The sequence below is a fragment of the Neovison vison genome, chromosome 7 (genome assembly GCF_020171115.1).
Source record: "Neovison vison isolate M4711 chromosome 7, ASM_NN_V1, whole genome shotgun sequence".
Taxonomy (NCBI): domain Eukaryota; kingdom Metazoa; phylum Chordata; class Mammalia; order Carnivora; family Mustelidae; genus Neogale; species Neogale vison.
The window spans coordinates 157,071,451-157,088,554 of NC_058097.1; the positions used below are offsets into that span (position 1 = coordinate 157,071,451).

The 17,104-nt window shown below is 44.6% G+C and overlaps 1 protein-coding gene across 9 annotated transcripts in view; it reads right to left on the bottom strand.

The window, feature by feature from the left end:
* DENND2B (DENN domain containing 2B) overlaps positions 1-17,104 on the bottom strand; it is a 154,008-nt gene that overhangs the window by 36,376 nt on the left and 100,528 nt on the right. For all 9 annotated transcript variants that reach the window (XM_044258777.1, XM_044258778.1, XM_044258779.1 and 6 more), the window contains one exon: positions 16,300-16,404. In XM_044258777.1, coding sequence (XP_044114712.1) covers positions 16,300-16,379 — 80 coding nt within the window. In that variant the 5' untranslated portion in view covers positions 16,380-16,404. The remainder of the gene's footprint in view (positions 1-16,299; positions 16,405-17,104) is intronic.

The following is a 17,104-nucleotide window of genomic DNA, read 5'->3' on the forward strand; positions in this document are numbered from 1 at the left end:
TTCAAAGACAGCCAATGCCGCACGCACGCTACGAAGGCCCACCTGACCCGCAGGCATGGTCCTTAAAGCTGGGCAGGGAGCCTCATAGGCTCCAGAGGGCCATGCCATCCACAGGAAGGCAGCCAGCTGCCCTCGAGCCAGCCTGCTGTCACTGCTTGCTCACACACAGAAAACTGGAGCTTGGGTGAGTCAGGGATTGGCCAACAATTCCCTGTTGGGTCATAGCCTCTGGCTGCCCCCGATCAACAGGAAACCTCAACATGCTTAAGTTGTTTTTAAAAGGGCAAGTCAAACAAGAGCCATCCCACGTGTACAGGGGCACAGATGAGAGAAATGCAGTGCCCAGCCAAGCCAATGACCAAAAAGAGTCGGCGCAGCAAGGACGTGTGAAAAGAATAAGCCTCAGCATTCCCCAGGGTAAGCAGCAGCAGGGCAATGCGCCAGGCTTAAGCCTTGGGAGATCCCAACCTACTCACAGTCGAGGGAGGCCTTAAGTCCCTCATTTATTTCACAGAACCGTGGATGCCAAAGGTCATCATCGGTCCAGCCCTGTAAGCCAGCGGTATCTGAACTCCACAAAGGACTCCATGTTTCCATTATTCTCATTTGGAGGTAGGAGAAGATGCCTTTAATAGAAAACAACCTGAACATGTGTTTATTCATTCAACAAATACTTAGTGAGCACCTACTATCCCCCAGGGCCTGTTCTAGGTGCCAAGCACAAGAATAAATGAGACAAAAATTCATGTCCTCATGAAGCTTAAACTCTAGTGGGAGAGGACAGGCATCTAATGACACTCAGAATTTCTCAGGAACCCTCCTGAATGTGCCTCATCTCTCCTCACTTTTTGATATATGCTCCCCAAGGGATGAGTTTCCTCAATCAAGGTAAGGTATTCACCAGCCCATGAAGCCACTGTGTTTATGGGGGACGGGGGGGGAGGAGGTGTGGACAGCATGGCTCCACATGAAAAGAAATATGGTAAGGATCTCTGGTCCGTCCAACTCCAGCATGTTTTTAGAACATGACTCCCTAATTTCCCTTAGTAGTTCCAGCATAGAAAAACCTCCACAAGGTAAGAAATTTTCTCAAACCCTAAATACCTAACCTGCCTTTTTTTTTTTTTTAAAGAGTTTTTTTTTTTTCTTAATTTGACACAAAGAGAAAGAGAGAGCACAAGCAGGGGGAGCAGCAGAGGAAGAGGGAGTAGCAGGCTCCTCGCTGAGCAAGGAGCCCGAAGTGGGACTCGATCCCAGAACCCTGGGATCATGACCTGAGCCGAAGGCAGACACTTAACTGCCTGAATCACCCAGGTGCCTGAAAACCGAGCCTGCTTTAACTAAAGTTTAGTTTCTCTCCTCTCAGGAAGGATCAGATAGAGAAGAGACTGGCCCTTCCCTTTAAAGGTGCTGGTCTTCATGTCACTGTTGTTTGGGGCAGAGCTACAGGGGCTCCTTGTGCAACCTCCCCACACAGGCCAGGCCCAGTGTGATCTAGCAGCTTGGGATGGGAGAAGGGGCCTGCCCACGCTGACCTGGAGCCTAGTCATCCCCAGGTTCAGCCCAGAGAAGGCAGCACTCACTCACTCCAAGGTCCTAGGGATAAATTCGTAAACAAGAGAGATAAGGCCTTGCCCTCATGAGATTTCACTTGACAGAAGAACTCAATGCTATGTCTCCAAGGTTCTGCTTCTACCTTTTTAGGAATTTACTACAAGCAAAGCCACTCACTTGCTCTGAGCTTCCAGTTTCAACTTCTTAAAACTGTTCTGACAATATCACAGGGCTGTCATAATGGGCAAATGAGACTATGGATGTGAACTGATATCATACACTGTAACTCACTATGACTGTTAATTATCATTAGTATTAAGTCTTTCACCAGGTTATGCTAGGCCAGTTGTTCTCAACAGAGGGTAAGAACATTATAAAGCCTTAGGGTTCACGTTTCAGAGTAGCTACTAATAAGTTATGTGACCTTGAGCAAATAACTTTATGTCTTTAAATCTTAGTGTCCTGATCTGTAAAATGGAGGTTAAAAGAACACACATCTCAGGGGGTTATCATAAGGAATAGAGACAACACACATCAAGTGTTGAGCTTAGTGGCTAACACTTAGAACTCAATCTTAGCTTGATAATTACTAAACTAACAAGGGGCTCACTATTCTGAATAATCACTTGGCAAACTTTTTCAAAGAGCTTACCTTTGTCCTTGGATTCTAAACATCTGGAGTGAAAGAGGAAGAGAGTAAATTTAAACTGGCCATAAATCCTTTGCAGCTCATGCTATCAAAAAGGTGGATTCTGGGGCACCTGGGTGGCTCAGTGGGTTAAGCCGCTGCCTTCGGCTCAGGTCATGATCTCAGGGTCCTGGGATCGAGTCCCGCATCGGGCTCTCTGCTCAGCAGGGAGCCTGCTTCCCTCTCTCTCTCTCTCTGCCTGCCTCTCCATCTACTTGTGATTTCTCTCTGTCAAAAAAAAAAAAAAAAAAAAGGTAGATTCTATTTTTCTGCCCCTTAAAACTAGGTTGACCTTGTGATTTGCTTTGACCAACAGAATGGAGTAGAAATTTTTTTTTATTAACATATAATGTATTATTAGCCCCAGGGGTACAGGTCTGTGAATTGCCAGGTTTACACACTTCATAGCACTCACCATAGCACATACCCTCCCCAATGTCCATAACCCAACCACCCTCTCCCTACCCTCCTACCTCTGGCACCCCTCAGTTTGTTTTGTGAGATTAAGAGTCTGTTATGGTTTGTCTCCCTCCCAATCCCATCTAGTTTCACTTACTCTTTTCCTACCCCCAAACCTCCCATGTTGCTTCTCAACTTCCTCACATCAGGGAGATCATATGATAGTTGTCTTTCTCCGACTGACTTATTTTGCTAAGCAGAATGGAGTAGAAATTAAGCGGAGTGCCGAACTTGAGGCCTCAGGAGGCCTTGCAGAATCCACCTTCACGTACCTGGAATGCTACCCTGAGACTGTCATGTTACGAAGCCAAGCTAGTCTTTCAGAGAATGAGAGGCCATGTAGAGCGCAACCGAGGTCCCCAAAACCAATAGCCAGCCCCAACGTGAGGCTGGCACGTGAGAGAGGTCATCGTGGACTCAACCAAACTTGGCTACATGAAAGACTCCAGGGCAAACCAGAAGAGGGACTGCCCAGTAAATGCACAGAAACGTGAGAAGTAATAAAATGTTGTAACAGCAAAATGATGCAGAGAGGAAAGGTCAGCTGTGTGTATAACTGATCTGCCCTATCCCAGTGCAGAACCACTGCCCTGAACCTTCCTTCCCCACGCCTCTCTCCTCCACTTCCCCAAAGAGCAGCTTCCATGGTCTTGTTGTTTCTATCTCATTCTCTCTCCTTCTAGGAGCTCTGGCCTGAGACTCTCCTCAGGGTACTTCCTGCAAATGGAGCTAGTACTGTAATCCCAATAATAGAATAAGCTTCCATCAGTCTTTGCCCCAAGTGGAAGGAGGGCTCAGGAACAACCTGTTAACCCAGAAGACAAGGAGGCTTGAGGACTGGCGATGAGGATGCATGGGTCTTTGTGGCAGTGTTCCCATGGCAGGTGGCATCTCCTGGGCATAGATGGGAGGGGGTGCTCCCTCCCTCACAGACGCCAGTCTCCTCTAGCTATTTTCCAGTTCCTCAAATGCAGGCTGGCAGTGAAAGCAAGGTAACTCTCCCTCTCTTGAACAATGGGAAACTGTAGCTACATGAATGGTGGTGCCTTGATCCAAATATATACCAGGAGCTATTTTAGGCATCAAGGATCAGCAGAGATTAAATTAGACGAAGTCTCTTGCTAGGTTATAGTCTGGTGGAGGGAAGCAGTGTGGTTTTATTTGTTTAGAGCAAACAGACAATAAACAAACCAGCACTAACAGATGGATATGGAGTCAATGAAGAAGAATAAAAAAGGCTAAAGGGAGAGAGAGAGTCATAGTGAGGGAGATCAGGGAAGGCCCCTCTGCTGGGGACAATGTAAATATAGTCTTAAGGAAGTAAACAGTGAGTTTATCAGGGGAGAAATGTTGTAGGCAAAAGGAGCAACGGAGCAAAGGCTTGAGGCAACTACCTACCTACTGTATTCTGGGCTCAGCAAAAAGCCCAACATGGACAGAGTGGAGTGAGGAGAGCAGAAGGCTGGAGCTTAGTCAGAGATGCATCAGAACACCCTGTGGACCAATAATAACACTTGGGCTTTTACTCTGAGACAAAAAGGAAGCTCTGGAAAGGGTGTTAGCAGAAAAATGGTATGCTCTGACTTCACAGCAGAGAATGAAGTTCAGGGATGCAAGCATGACAGCAAGGAGATCACCTAAAGGACACTGCAATAAGCCAAGCAAGAGATTACTATGGCTTAGATTAGAATGGGAGCAGAAGAGAAGAATCTATTTTGAGAGCTATACTAAGAGGATTTGCTGATGAATTGGATAAAAGGTATGAGAAACAAAGAGAAGTCAAGGATGATGTCAAGGTTTTTGGCCTGAGCACCTGGTAGAATGGAGTTAGGGTTATAAACCTCACCTAGGAATCATTAGCAGTATATAGATATTAAAACTACATGACTAAGTATGGCTAGTATCAAAAAGACAAGAAATAACAAGCATTGGCAAGCATATGGAGAAAAGGGAACCCTTGTGCACTTTTGGTGGGAATGTAAATTGGTACAACTACTATGGGAAACAGCATGGAGGTTCCTCAAGAGATTAAAAATAGAAATACCATATGATGTAGTAATTCTACTACTGGGTATTTACCCAATGAAAATGAAAGCAATAATACAAAAGGAAATATGCACTCCTATGTTTATTGCAGCATTATTCACAATAGCCAAACTATGGAAGCAACCTAAGTGTTCAACAGTAGATGAATGGCTAGCAAAGATAGGATAGACACACACACACACACACACACACACACACACACGTATATATATACAATGAAATGTTACTCAGCCATAAAAAAGAAAGAGATCTTGTCATTTGCAATGATTCGGATGAACTAAAGGGCCTTATGCTAAATGAAGTAAGACAGAGAAAAACAAATACCCTATGATTACACGTATATGTGGAATCTAAAAACAAAAAACAAACAAACAAACAAACCCAAACAGACCCTTATCCTTAAACACAGAGAACAAACTGATAGCTACCAAAAGGGAGGGAGGTGGGGGGATGGGCAAAATAGGTGAAGGGGATTAAGAGGTACAAACGTCCAGCTATTAAAAAAAAAAATAAGTCACAGAGATGAAAAGTACAGCATAGGGAATACAGTCAATAATATTGTGATAACACTGTAGGGTTACTCCCTGTGGTGAGCATTGCATTAGTAAATAGAATTGTCAAATCACTATGTTGTACACCTGAAACTGACAAAACATGTTTGTCGAACCATACTTCAATAATAAAAGACAGAAAACTACACGACTATAAGAGCTCATCTAGGGAGTCAGTAGCTACAGACACCCAAGGCCTGAACTGGAGCACTCCAATGTTTCAAAGTCATGTAGAGGGAGGAAGAACCGGTGAAGAAGACTGACCGAGAAGAGCATGTAATAAGGAAGGAAGAAAATCAGGAAGAATGATGTACTGGAAACCTCCAAAAAAACAGGGAGTGATCAACTGAGTCAAATTTGCTAACAATCGAGTAAGAGGAAGACTGAGAAACAGCTGATCATTAGATTTAGCAATACAGAGGATGTTATGATCTTGAGAAAAGAGATTTTGGAGAGGTAAGAAGGAAAGCCTGACTGGAAGGAATTAAAGAAAATGGAATGAGAAGTGGAGACAAAGAGTGCGGGCATCTCTTTCAAAGGGTTTTCCTAAAAGCAGAAGAAGGAAATGAAGACGTGTGTAGAAGAGAACGAATGTAGTGTAATAGAAGCATTTTGTTGGTTAGCTTGAGCTGGAAGATATGATGCAGTATGCTTGAATGATTTGAATGATGACTGGAATGATCCACTACAGAGAAAAGCTGCCAATGCAGAGAGAGCAAACTCGGAATAATATCCTTAAACAAGCAGTAAAGGGGATGAGGATACCATGCCCATCTAGAAGGGTTGGCCTCAGACAGCAGAACCACTTTTGTTCTCATTCCTACCCATCTGGGCTGAATGTCTTCTCACATGGTCTCATTCCTATGCTGCTCTAGGCTTCCATCATGGGCTTTTACTGCCTCATGTTTTCCAGTGCATTCCATAGAGGAGAGAAAAGGTCCAGAGTTGTTCTTTGCTTCCTACTCCTTCAAGCATCTGTACCGAGCTCCTTCCCAAAACACATTGATGTACTTAATGACTGAGTCCTATCAATTCTATAACCTTCACATCTCTCAGATAATGCCCCAGTTCCTCCTCATCTCCTCTGTTATTACTACCCTTGGTTCAGATCTGATCTTTCACCAGGAGTCTTAAAACAATCTAATTTCTCTCTCTGCCTTCAATCTTAACCTAGTTCTAGTCAGTCCTCTCATCTTCTGACATCTTTCTAAAATGCAAAACTCTTCATGCTTGAAACTCCCCACTATCCAAATTCACTGGCATGGATGACACGGTCCCTCATGATCTGATTCCTATTTTCACTTTATCATCTGCCTTTTCCTACATACAATCCCCAAACCACTCGCATCAAACTTCTCGCCTTTCATGCCTCTAGGCTTTCACATGTTGTTTGCTTTGCCTAGGATGCTGGCTTGTTCACGTACATATCTCTGTGGCTCTACTCTGGAATCCCTCTTGACCCTACCCCCTTCATCTAGGTGGAGATGGCCAAGTTTTTATGCCTCCACTGCACCTGGGAAAATGTCTGTTATGGTACTTGTAACATGGTATTGGACTATACTGTTTCCTCACCTGTATCCCTTACTAGATGATGAGTGGACCTAGTTGAAGGTGAGGATGGTGTCTTATTAATCTTGATATCCCTTACTCTTTGCATTGCACCTAAAATTTAGTGGGACTTAATATTTATATTGAATGACTGAATGAGTAATGAAAAGATAAATAGTTAAAACCTAGGTTTCTTTATGCCTACCTCGGATATTAGTCACAGACTTCCCTGTTTCCCCCTCTTTGTCACATGTGACCTGAAGAACAACACAAAAAGTTACATAAAGCACTTAGTGAAGACCAGCACAGCTGTAAAGCACTCTCCCATCAAGGCAAAAATCATATACCAGACCAAGAGTAAAGACCCGGATTTCCTCTGGTCCTGATTCCCTCACTTTCTGGATGTGCTCATAGAAAAGTCATCTAAATTCTCTGAGCCTCCAATTCTTTACCCATGGAACAGTAAAAACACTTGGCTCTGAGTATCCTTACATACTAGCTGTGTGGCTAAAATGATGTACATATAAAAAGTGTTCAAAAAGTATTGAACACAATACCTCCAGGAAGGTAAAAGAAATATAAAAATAAATACAGCACAGCTAAAAGACACCTAAGCCTGGGCTCTGATCATCTTTTGCTCTTTATTCTAAAACCTCAGGCCTGTCCCTGGGGAGGCAGACACTGTGAAACTGGGCACTCATGTCACCGCCTTGTCAGCAGGCAGCCAGATCTGCTGCTCAGCACAGGCAGGGATGCCAACACTGCAGCATGTGACTGGCCAAAAGCAACATTTACAGGAGAGGGAGTAAGATAAACAGATAAAAGGAAAAAGAAAGAAGAAAGGCTGGGGAGAATGCAAAGGAAATTTAAAGGAAACAGAGGAGCATAAACACTCAGACAAATACGTAAGACAACTGAATAGGAAAGAGTATGAACTAAGGCTACAGAAAGACAAATCTACAGAAAAAACATGTGCAGTATATGTATACATAGACAAAAGTTGAGAGTTAAAATGCAAACTATGTGCCCTTCCCTCTGGAGTTGTTTCCTAAGAATACAACCCAACCCTTCGCTTAGTGATCTGAGCCACTCTCCAGGAATACAGTGGTAAGCATTCATGCCGAGGGATGCCCCATATATTGCCAAGTGTACCCAAGAGCTCTCTGGGAGGGAAGTCGATCTTTAGTCCTTGATGACGAGAGGTTTATAAACTCATCATGTTCTGCTGTCAGGGCTTCTGAGATTGTCGGTGTCAGGAAGAGGACCAAGTTGGGACCAGTTGGAGAAAGTTACTGTGGGTCCAGGAAATAGCCCTGGAGGTAACAAGATGGACTGTGGATGTCATGAAGCAAGCCTTGATCTGAAGATTAAGGTTATATGGAGTCCAGCTTCCAGTATGCTTAGTCTCTACTAAACAGGTAACTAGCCTGCTCCCCAGTGAAACAGGCTGCGAGTTGGCCATTCACCAATCCAGGGCTGTTCAAGTGAAGGTGGGCCCTTGTTGACTCAGTGGACATCAGCATCCTCCCACCACACAGTGACTGCCTCAACTCTGGAGATGATGTTCTCACTGTATTCCCTCGAGGCCATATGCTGAGGCATCCAAGGAAGAGAAAGGAGAGGAAGGCTTTGTGAGTCCCATTAGCAAGCACTGAAGCCTGCTCCCCAGGCCAAAGCAGGGGCTCAGCTCAGTAACTCCCACTGACATCCCACTCTGGGATGGTCCTGATAAAAAGCCAAGGGACAGGGTGACACAAGTTGGCTTTCCTGTTCCCAAAGCAACCTCATCTCAAAAGACTGGAAGCCCTCAACAGGGTCCAGAATGCCTCATCCTCTAAGGAACTACATATGGGTCACCATCTACAGAGACTCTTGAGGTCAACCATAGCTTGTCAGAGTAAGTAGAATGGTAGGTAGGGTCAGAGCAGAAACGAAGTCACCTTTTCACTTCCAAAAGTATACCTAAGAATCTACCAAAGCTCTATCTGTCTACCTTCCAGCTGATTTCTAGGGAAGCACAAAGAGGATCAGGAACCCCAAATCCTCTAACTTGTAGCTGCAATGAACACAGAGTATTTACAAGACAGAAGCCCTCCCTGAGGCAGGTAAAAAATGATGCCTTACAGGAATATCCCCAAAACCCTAGTCTAGTAAAAATGGGACTGTTCTACAAAGCAGAACCAGGTATTGTGCAAAGCCAACAGGGAGAGAAATGTAGCTCCAGGAAACCATACTAAAGATACTTACAATGGTTTTAAAATATGATCCCGGGGTGCCTGGGTGGCTCAGTGGGTTAAGCCGCTGCCTTCGGCTCAGGTCATGATCTCAGGGTCCTGGGATCAAGTCCCACATCAGTCTCTCTGCTCAGCAAGGAGCCTGCTTCTCTCTCTCTCTCTGCCTGCCTCTCTGTCTACTTGTGATCTCTCTCGGTCAAATAAATAAATAAATCTTTAAAAAAAAAAAGATCCCTTAATTCTTTGACATGTCTCCTATAAAAACCACCCCTTCCCTTGAATCTGGGTTCTACAACTGTTTGACCAATAGCATATAACTGAAATGAATCGGCGCCAATTTTCAGGCCCAAGCTTCAAAAAACCAGCAGCTTCTACTTCCTGTCTCCCATGCTGTGAGGAAGCCCAGGCCACGTAGAGAAGGTACATACAGGTGTTCTAATAGACCCGGCTGAGGTTCCAGAAATAGCCAACATCAACCCCCAGACATGAGTCAAGACACCTCTAGGTGACACCTGCCCCTAGTCAATGAGTCACCCTACACCTTGAAGTCCTTCCAGCCAAGGTGCCAGACATCATGGAGCAGGGACCAGCCATCACTGCAGTGTTCTCTGAATTCCTAAGCCACAGAGTCTGCGAACATAATAAAATAGTTGTTTTACACCATAAATTCTGGGGTAGTTATGTCGCAGTCAATACGTGGAACAGATTTTGGTACCTAGAAATTTAGTGCTGTTGAAACAAAATCCTCAATCACTGACTTGGGGACTGAGTGACAGGCTATCAAGAAGGGTTAAGGGAAAGTAAGGAAATGTTAGTAGAAGCTAAAGGGAAGAGGACCCTCTTAAAAAGGTTGAAAACTTTGGTAATTCTGTCCCCAACAGCAATATGGAAAATGGGAAATCTACCTAATTCGATGATCCAGCTTGAAGTATCTTGGAGCAGAGCGCTGTGGGTGCCATCCGACGTCTAGCTGCCTACAGTGTAAGATGGAAGAGAGGAGCCAGAAAAGGGACTGTTTCGTTTTCAAGCAACACAGAAAGGAAACAGAAACGAGAAAGGGCTTTCTGGGTTAGAAAATAACACTTGTTTCTGTCTCTCTAGACAGGAAAGAATTCTCAAATTAAGAAATGGCTTCCAGATTGTACTGGGAGTTTTACTATATGTGTGCATGTGCGTGTGCGTGTGGGTGTGTGAACTGATCAGACTATACACTTCAAAGGGTTCAGTTTACTGTAGTTTAATTATCCCTCAATAAATATCTTTGAAAAAGAGCTAGAGTAGGACTAGACCCTTGTCTAATCTTAAAAGATCCTTTGTCAAGGGTGCCTGGGTGGCTCAGTGGGTTAAAGCCTCTGCCTTCGGCTCAGGTCATGATCCCAGGGTCCTGGGATCGAGCCCCACATCGGGCTCCCTGCTCAGTGGGGAGCCTGCTTCCTCCTCTCTCTCTCTGCCCACCTCTCTGCCTACTTGTGATCTCTGTCTGTCAAATAAATAAATAAAAATCTTTAAAAAAAATCCTTTGTCAAGACCTAAAAAAATGTTTTCAAGCATTGCCTCAGAGAATCTCAGGGACAGACAGACAAAAGGCCTTATAATGTTTTGAAGGGTGGGCCTCGCAGATCCTCTGTAAATGGTAAGGCTTCAGAGACTCTTGAGAACCCCTGTCCCAGAGCATTCTCCAAGGGAACCCAATGTGGGAAGGGACTCACGGTAAAGGGATCTGTATATGGCCTCCTGTCGACTTCAGTACGCTGTAAAGGGATTCAAAAGAAACTCACGAAGTTTTTAAATGAAGTATATTGGCTGGTACTGGAAAGCACAGCGACAGTATAAAATGCAGGGAAGACTCTGGACACTTGAAATATTATGGGCATGAAGCAGATGGAGAAAAGTACTCACCTACATGAAAGAGCTACTTTTGATAGAAAAGGAAGAGTCAGAGTCAGGGCAGAACTCAAAGCCCTGAGGGGAGAGCCAGAGACAAGGTAAATGCCTCCCAGGCAGTAAAACCAGGACCTAAAGAAGGCTTCCAGTCACTTGTGCCTCACTCTGTATGAGAATTATAATGGGCCAGTAACTGCTGCTCAGTCTCCGGTTTCCCTCTCTGTGAAGAGGGCACTCTGTAGCAGTTATTCTGGGCCTGTCCCACCAGGGTACCTTGGGTGGCAGATACATACTCTCTTCAGTTTACAGGTCTACACATCAAGAGAAATAGTACCCAAGGAACTGCACACAAAGGGGCTGCACCCAAAGCGTTTCATCTATACCTGAAATTGACTCACATGATGAGATCTTAGACTTCAAGCTGATGCCATGAACAAGATGAGACTTGGGAAGTTAGAGGAGAGACTGAGCGTATTTCACATTGGGGAAGAATGTGAAGTTTGTGATCAGAGGGCAGACTATGGCCGGTTGCGTTTTCCAAAGACAGTGACCATGACCTATCCCATCTCACTTGCCCTTCTAACAACGTGAAGTGGATATTCCTCTCATCAGGTGGGAATTATCCTCCCTCCATTTGTGTGATGTTGTGATGTATAGTCAGAAATATAGAATTGGTCTTAGTCCCATTTCTGGCACAGAGCTCCTAAAACCCTTGGAATTGCCTAAGTGATGACAGCGATCAAGGTGTCTTTCGTGCTAATGAAGTGACTTTTGGACTACACCTAAGCATGGGGGCTGTTTGCCAGGAAAACCAACCTTGTGATTGGAGGACTGGAACTTTCAGTTGTCGTCCTCCCCAGAACTCCAGGAAGGGGAGACCGGCTGGAGGTTGAGTCAGACACCAATGGCCAGTGATCTCATCAATCATGCCTATGCAACTGAAAACTCTATAAAAACCCAAAAGGGCAGGGTTCAGAGAAGTTCCAGGTTGGTGAATCAGAATGCTGCCACATGCCACTGTGTAAGGCCCAAGTTCCCCAGGACAAAAAAATCCTTTCTTTGAGACCTTGCCCTATATATCTCTTCATCTGGCTGTTGATTTGTACCCATTAATATCCTCTGTAATAAACTGATAATCTAGTGAGTAGATTATCTTCTGAGTTCTGTGAACCCCTCTAGGAAATTCATGAACCCAAGGAGGGTGTCATGGGAACGTCTGATGTTTAGCCAGTCTGTCAAAAGCACAGGAAACAACCTGGGCTTGGGGCTGGCATCTGAGCCAAAGGGCAGTCTGTGGGACTGAGACAGTCTCAGAATGGAGTTGAATTGTAGGGCACCCAGCTGGTGTCAGGAATTGCCTAGTGGTTCGGGGAGCACTCTCACACACCCCACCACATTGGATTTGGGGTGCAGAGCTCTTTACATTGAACTTGGGCAGACCTTCATTATCACCGTAAACAACAGGGTAAAACAGAAAAGATACCACACAATTTCTGTGGCTAGGTCATTAAAATGTCATGCATTTTTGCCTACTTCTCTTGAGATGCTCACTCTTGGAACCTGGACATCATGCTATAAAAGTATGTAACCAAACACAGAAGCCACATGTAGGTGGTCCCCAGCTGATGTCCGAGCTGACTGCCAGCATCAACAGACACATAAGTAACAAGTTTTCAGATGACTCTAGCCCCTAGCCACTGAGTCACCAGTGTTGCAAGGAATAGAGACAAGCCTTCCCTAATGAGCCCTACCCACACTGCAATTCATGAGCAAAATAAGTGACTGTTAAGGTTTTAAGCCATTAAGTTTAGGGCTGTTTGTTATGCAGCAATAAATAACCAGGCAAATTTTACTGATGTCACGGTTGGATTCTAGGAAGCATCTCAGGTAACAAGGGGCTAAGGCCAAAGGTCCTGCAGAGAGGTGGCCTGCCACATCAGGACAGGCTCTGCAGCACCATCTTTTACCCACAGCCATCACTCTCAGGAGAGTTTCCCTATCTGCTAGCTCTTACCCTCTTCCCGAACGCTAAGACAGTGAGCCCAGATCAGTGCCCACTTTAGCAGTGGGACCCAAAAAACCTGCACATAAGAGTTGAAATTATGGTTCCACAGTCAATTAGCTATGTGGGTTTTAGCTTCCTCGTATGTAACATCAAGTAACTGGATGAATTCCAAGACCCCTCCAACTCTAACATTCCAAAAGAGTATGTGCTGGGCCTCCAAAGAGTTCCAACAGAGTAGGGGAAATAAGACCCCCATGAAATGCACCCTAGGAGGTACTGTAAAAGAAGTGCCATCTGGACGCTCCAAACAAGGGTTTTAAGAGTGAATACAGAGGGGAGGGAAATCCTACTTCGCTGGGTGGTTAAGAAAAGCACTTTGAACAAAGTAACTCTTGCAGCTAAACTTGCAGAAAGGTAAGGTTTGCAGTAGACAACAGTGAAGGATAAGAGTAGAAAGAAAGACCTGGGCTTTTTATGAAAGCCAGGCCAAGTTTGACCATATCATACTTGACAACAGTTTTTGAGCAGGAAGATCCCAGGAATGTTTAGAGGGAGGTGAACGGAGTGGTATAGTAAAACAACAAAAGGACCAAGACCGTTAGCCTTAAGTTCTCTCTCCCTTTAGCTTTGTGTTTGGAGGGAGTGCCTCTCCTTGTCTAGGTCTCAACTTCTCAATCTGTAAAACAAGTGGGTTCAACTGAATGAGCTCTAAGGTTCCTTTCAGTTCTGCCTTTCTAAGAGCCTTGGGACTGAATGGAAAGGGAGCCTGAAGTTGGTAAGACCTATGAGAGAGGTACTATGAGGTCTCAAATAGCACAGCAGGCTATGCTACAAGAAGCTCTTCTCCCAGACATCTAATCAACTGGCCAATAAATAGTTATCATCTTCTACATACCAGGCATTGGCATTGTTCCAGGCTCAAAGGAGAAGAAAAGAAGTCAACCAAAGTCCATGACCCCAAGAAGTCTACACTTTCACAGGCACCCAGGTTTCTCACACCTACATCCAGAAGCAATATTCCCAAACACAATACTGATAGCCTGTACCTCCATGGGGCAGTGACCTGGATGCTGGAGTTTCACAGTGAAGAAGCTTGTCAAGGAAATCAGCAGGCATGATGAGCCTTCTGAGAAGTGCCCCTACAGCCTGCCAGGCCTTATAGCACAAGTAAAATCTCCTGAGAGCAACACGTAGCAAAGTTCACCCCATTTAGGTGGCTGAATTAGCTTTAAACATAACAATTCCTTATTTGCAAGTCACCACACTGCTTCTATTCTCCCTCTAGGTCATCCACACCAAAATCATGATGCCTAGCCTCTGAAATCCAGGGGAGCTTGGAGAATCCCACCTCCCACTCCCAAAACTGGATGCAACCAAATTTTTTGAGCTGGGGTGCAAACCCTATGTAGGGAGGGTATATCTGGCAGCTGAGGGTGAAGAAACCTGCCCATGCTGCCTCATTAACAAAGAAAAAGGGAAACCTGCTCCAAGAGACCAAAACCCAGCAAAGAACAGAACTTCAGTGGTGAAATGAAAAGGCTTACATTTCCTCCTCCTACCTACCCTGACAATCAAAACTGGGCTATTAAACTATTGAAAGAACCTAGGTGTCCATGAACAGATGAATGGATAAAGAAGATACAGTATATATATACAATGGAATACTATGCAACTATCAAAAGAAATGAAATCTTGCCATTTGTAACAACGTGGATGGAACTAGAGGGTATTATGCTTAGCAAAATAAGTCAATTGGAGAAAGATAACTGTCATATGATCTCCCTGATATGAGGAAGTAGAGATGCAATGTGGGGGGGTTGGGGGTTAAGAAAAGAATAAATGAAACAAGATGGGATCGGGAGGGAGACAAACCATAAGAGACTCTTAATCTCACAAAACAAACTGAGGGTTGCCAGAGGTAGGAGGGTAGGGAGAGGGTGGTTGGGTTATGAACGTTGGGGAGGGTACGTGCTATGGTGAGTGCTGTGAAGTGTATAAACCTGGCGATTCACAGCCTGGACACCCGGAACGTAACTAGCCCTACCCTAACCAAAGCGCAGCATCCTCCTCACAGCTACCCATTCTAGAGGCTGAGGTCCCCAAAGCCAAATTTATCCCCCTTAGCTTCAGCAGAGGGGGTAAGGAAAGGTACATGGCTTTAATAAAAGAGTCCAGAGGTTATTCTAGGACATTAGCATCCAGCCTTGAACCAAACTTGAGAAGCCCCGGTGAGAGCTGTATGTCAATCTCCCAGCTCTGGAAGCTTTTATCCCATCATAGGGACGAAGCTAACATTTATTGAGAAGCTTTATGCCAGAAACTATGCTAGGCACTGACATATATTATCTCATTTAATCCTCACAGCAACTCTGTGAGGTACATACTAGTATTATTATTTCATAGATGAGTATCCAAAATTTTGGAGGGCATAAGAAAATATCCTGAGGGGCGCCTGGGTGGCTCAGTGGGTTAAGCCGCTGCCTTCGGCTCAGGTCATGATCTCAGAGTCCTGGGATCGAGTCCCGCATCGGGCTCTCTGCTCAGCAGGGAGCCTGCTTCCCTCTCTCTCTCTCTATCTCTCTCTACCAGCCTCTCCATCTACTTGTGATTTCTCTCTGTCAAATAAATAAATAAAATCTTAAAAAAAAAAAAAAAAGAAAGAAAATATCCTGAGATCTCACTATCTGGGGAGTAGTTAGAGCTTGGACTTGAAGCCAACTGTATATGATTTCAAAATCTGTGGTTTTTCTATCTAGAATTTTACATTCCACTTTATAAAGAAGAAGACCAAACCAAGAAAGTGAATTATAGCTTACACTGACTAAAATTCCCCACGCTTCATTGTTTATAGTCCAGCCTAAATTCCTGTAGAACCTAGACTTCTGCTTGCAACTTGTGCTAACATGCATATCTGTCTCCCCACCCCGATCCCCAGTGTGGTCAACATCCCTCATTACAGTGTAGCCTAGCTCAGGCACAGGCCCCAAGCTGTCCTCATCTTAAGGAAAAGGATATAGCTGGGAGAATGTCAGCTGCTTCTTTCTGGCTCAGTTCCTGGAGCTCTAGGCTCCTCCAACACTACAAATTAAAGTCTGTAAAGTACGGGTCCTTTTGCTCTCTCCTATGGACACTTATACAACTGGAAAATGGCATAGATATTAGAGATGGCTTTTGCTTCATAGTCAGCACAACTTGGGCCCAGGTCATTCACCTGGACAAGTGTCAGAGTCATGACAATAAGCATTTCTATTTTGGACCCAAGACATGTGGCTGCCCCTTGATGCCACCCTCCAGTGAACCCCATTCTCCCAAGAGTGCTCCCCTACTCACCTGCTCAGAGTCCCCCGAGGGGCCTTAGTGCCTCCAGCTCCGTGGGTGATGCTGGAATTCTTGTTGGCAGTCATGGTCATTTCTGCTCTCTGCAAACCCAGAGCCCTGCAAAGAAGACAAGCCCTATTAGCCGAGTTTCCGCAGGCAGCTGAAAGTACCTCAAACATTTCCAGATGACCTCCAAAACTGCTAAGAGGGTTTCTGTGGTGGGTGGCAGGAACCACTTTCCCACATAGATTTAATTCCATGTGTTACAGCTTAAGAGCCTCAAGGGATCCCTCATCTGGTCTAGGCAATGAGTCTGTGAGCTAACACATAACTTATCACTTCACAGAAAATGACAAAACTCCATTTCCATCCTACCTCTTCTCATTTCTTAAAGATTCCCAAACTTCTAGCATGCCATAGAGCTTTAGCAAATTCATCCTATTTGCATACCTCCTGAATAACTATTTATTCAGTATTTTTCTTGAACCAACTTGAAACTTACTTGCTTGTCTTTAAGATTTAACCTTGTTCAATATAATTAATCATTTAGTCATTCAACAAATATTTACTGAGCACCTATGCCCTAGGCACCACCATCCAACAAAGAATGGAACCAAGTCTCTGCCCTCAGGGAGATCACATCACAGGAAAAACAAACAATAAGCCTGCACATGTCACATGTGTGTGATACATCACTGTACATTTATTTTATGTATAATATGTATGGTCATGATAAGTAGTATGAAGAAGAAAATGAAGCAAGGTAGAGGGACAGTGAAGATCTGTTATTTGAAATAGAAGGTTCAGGGAGGAATAT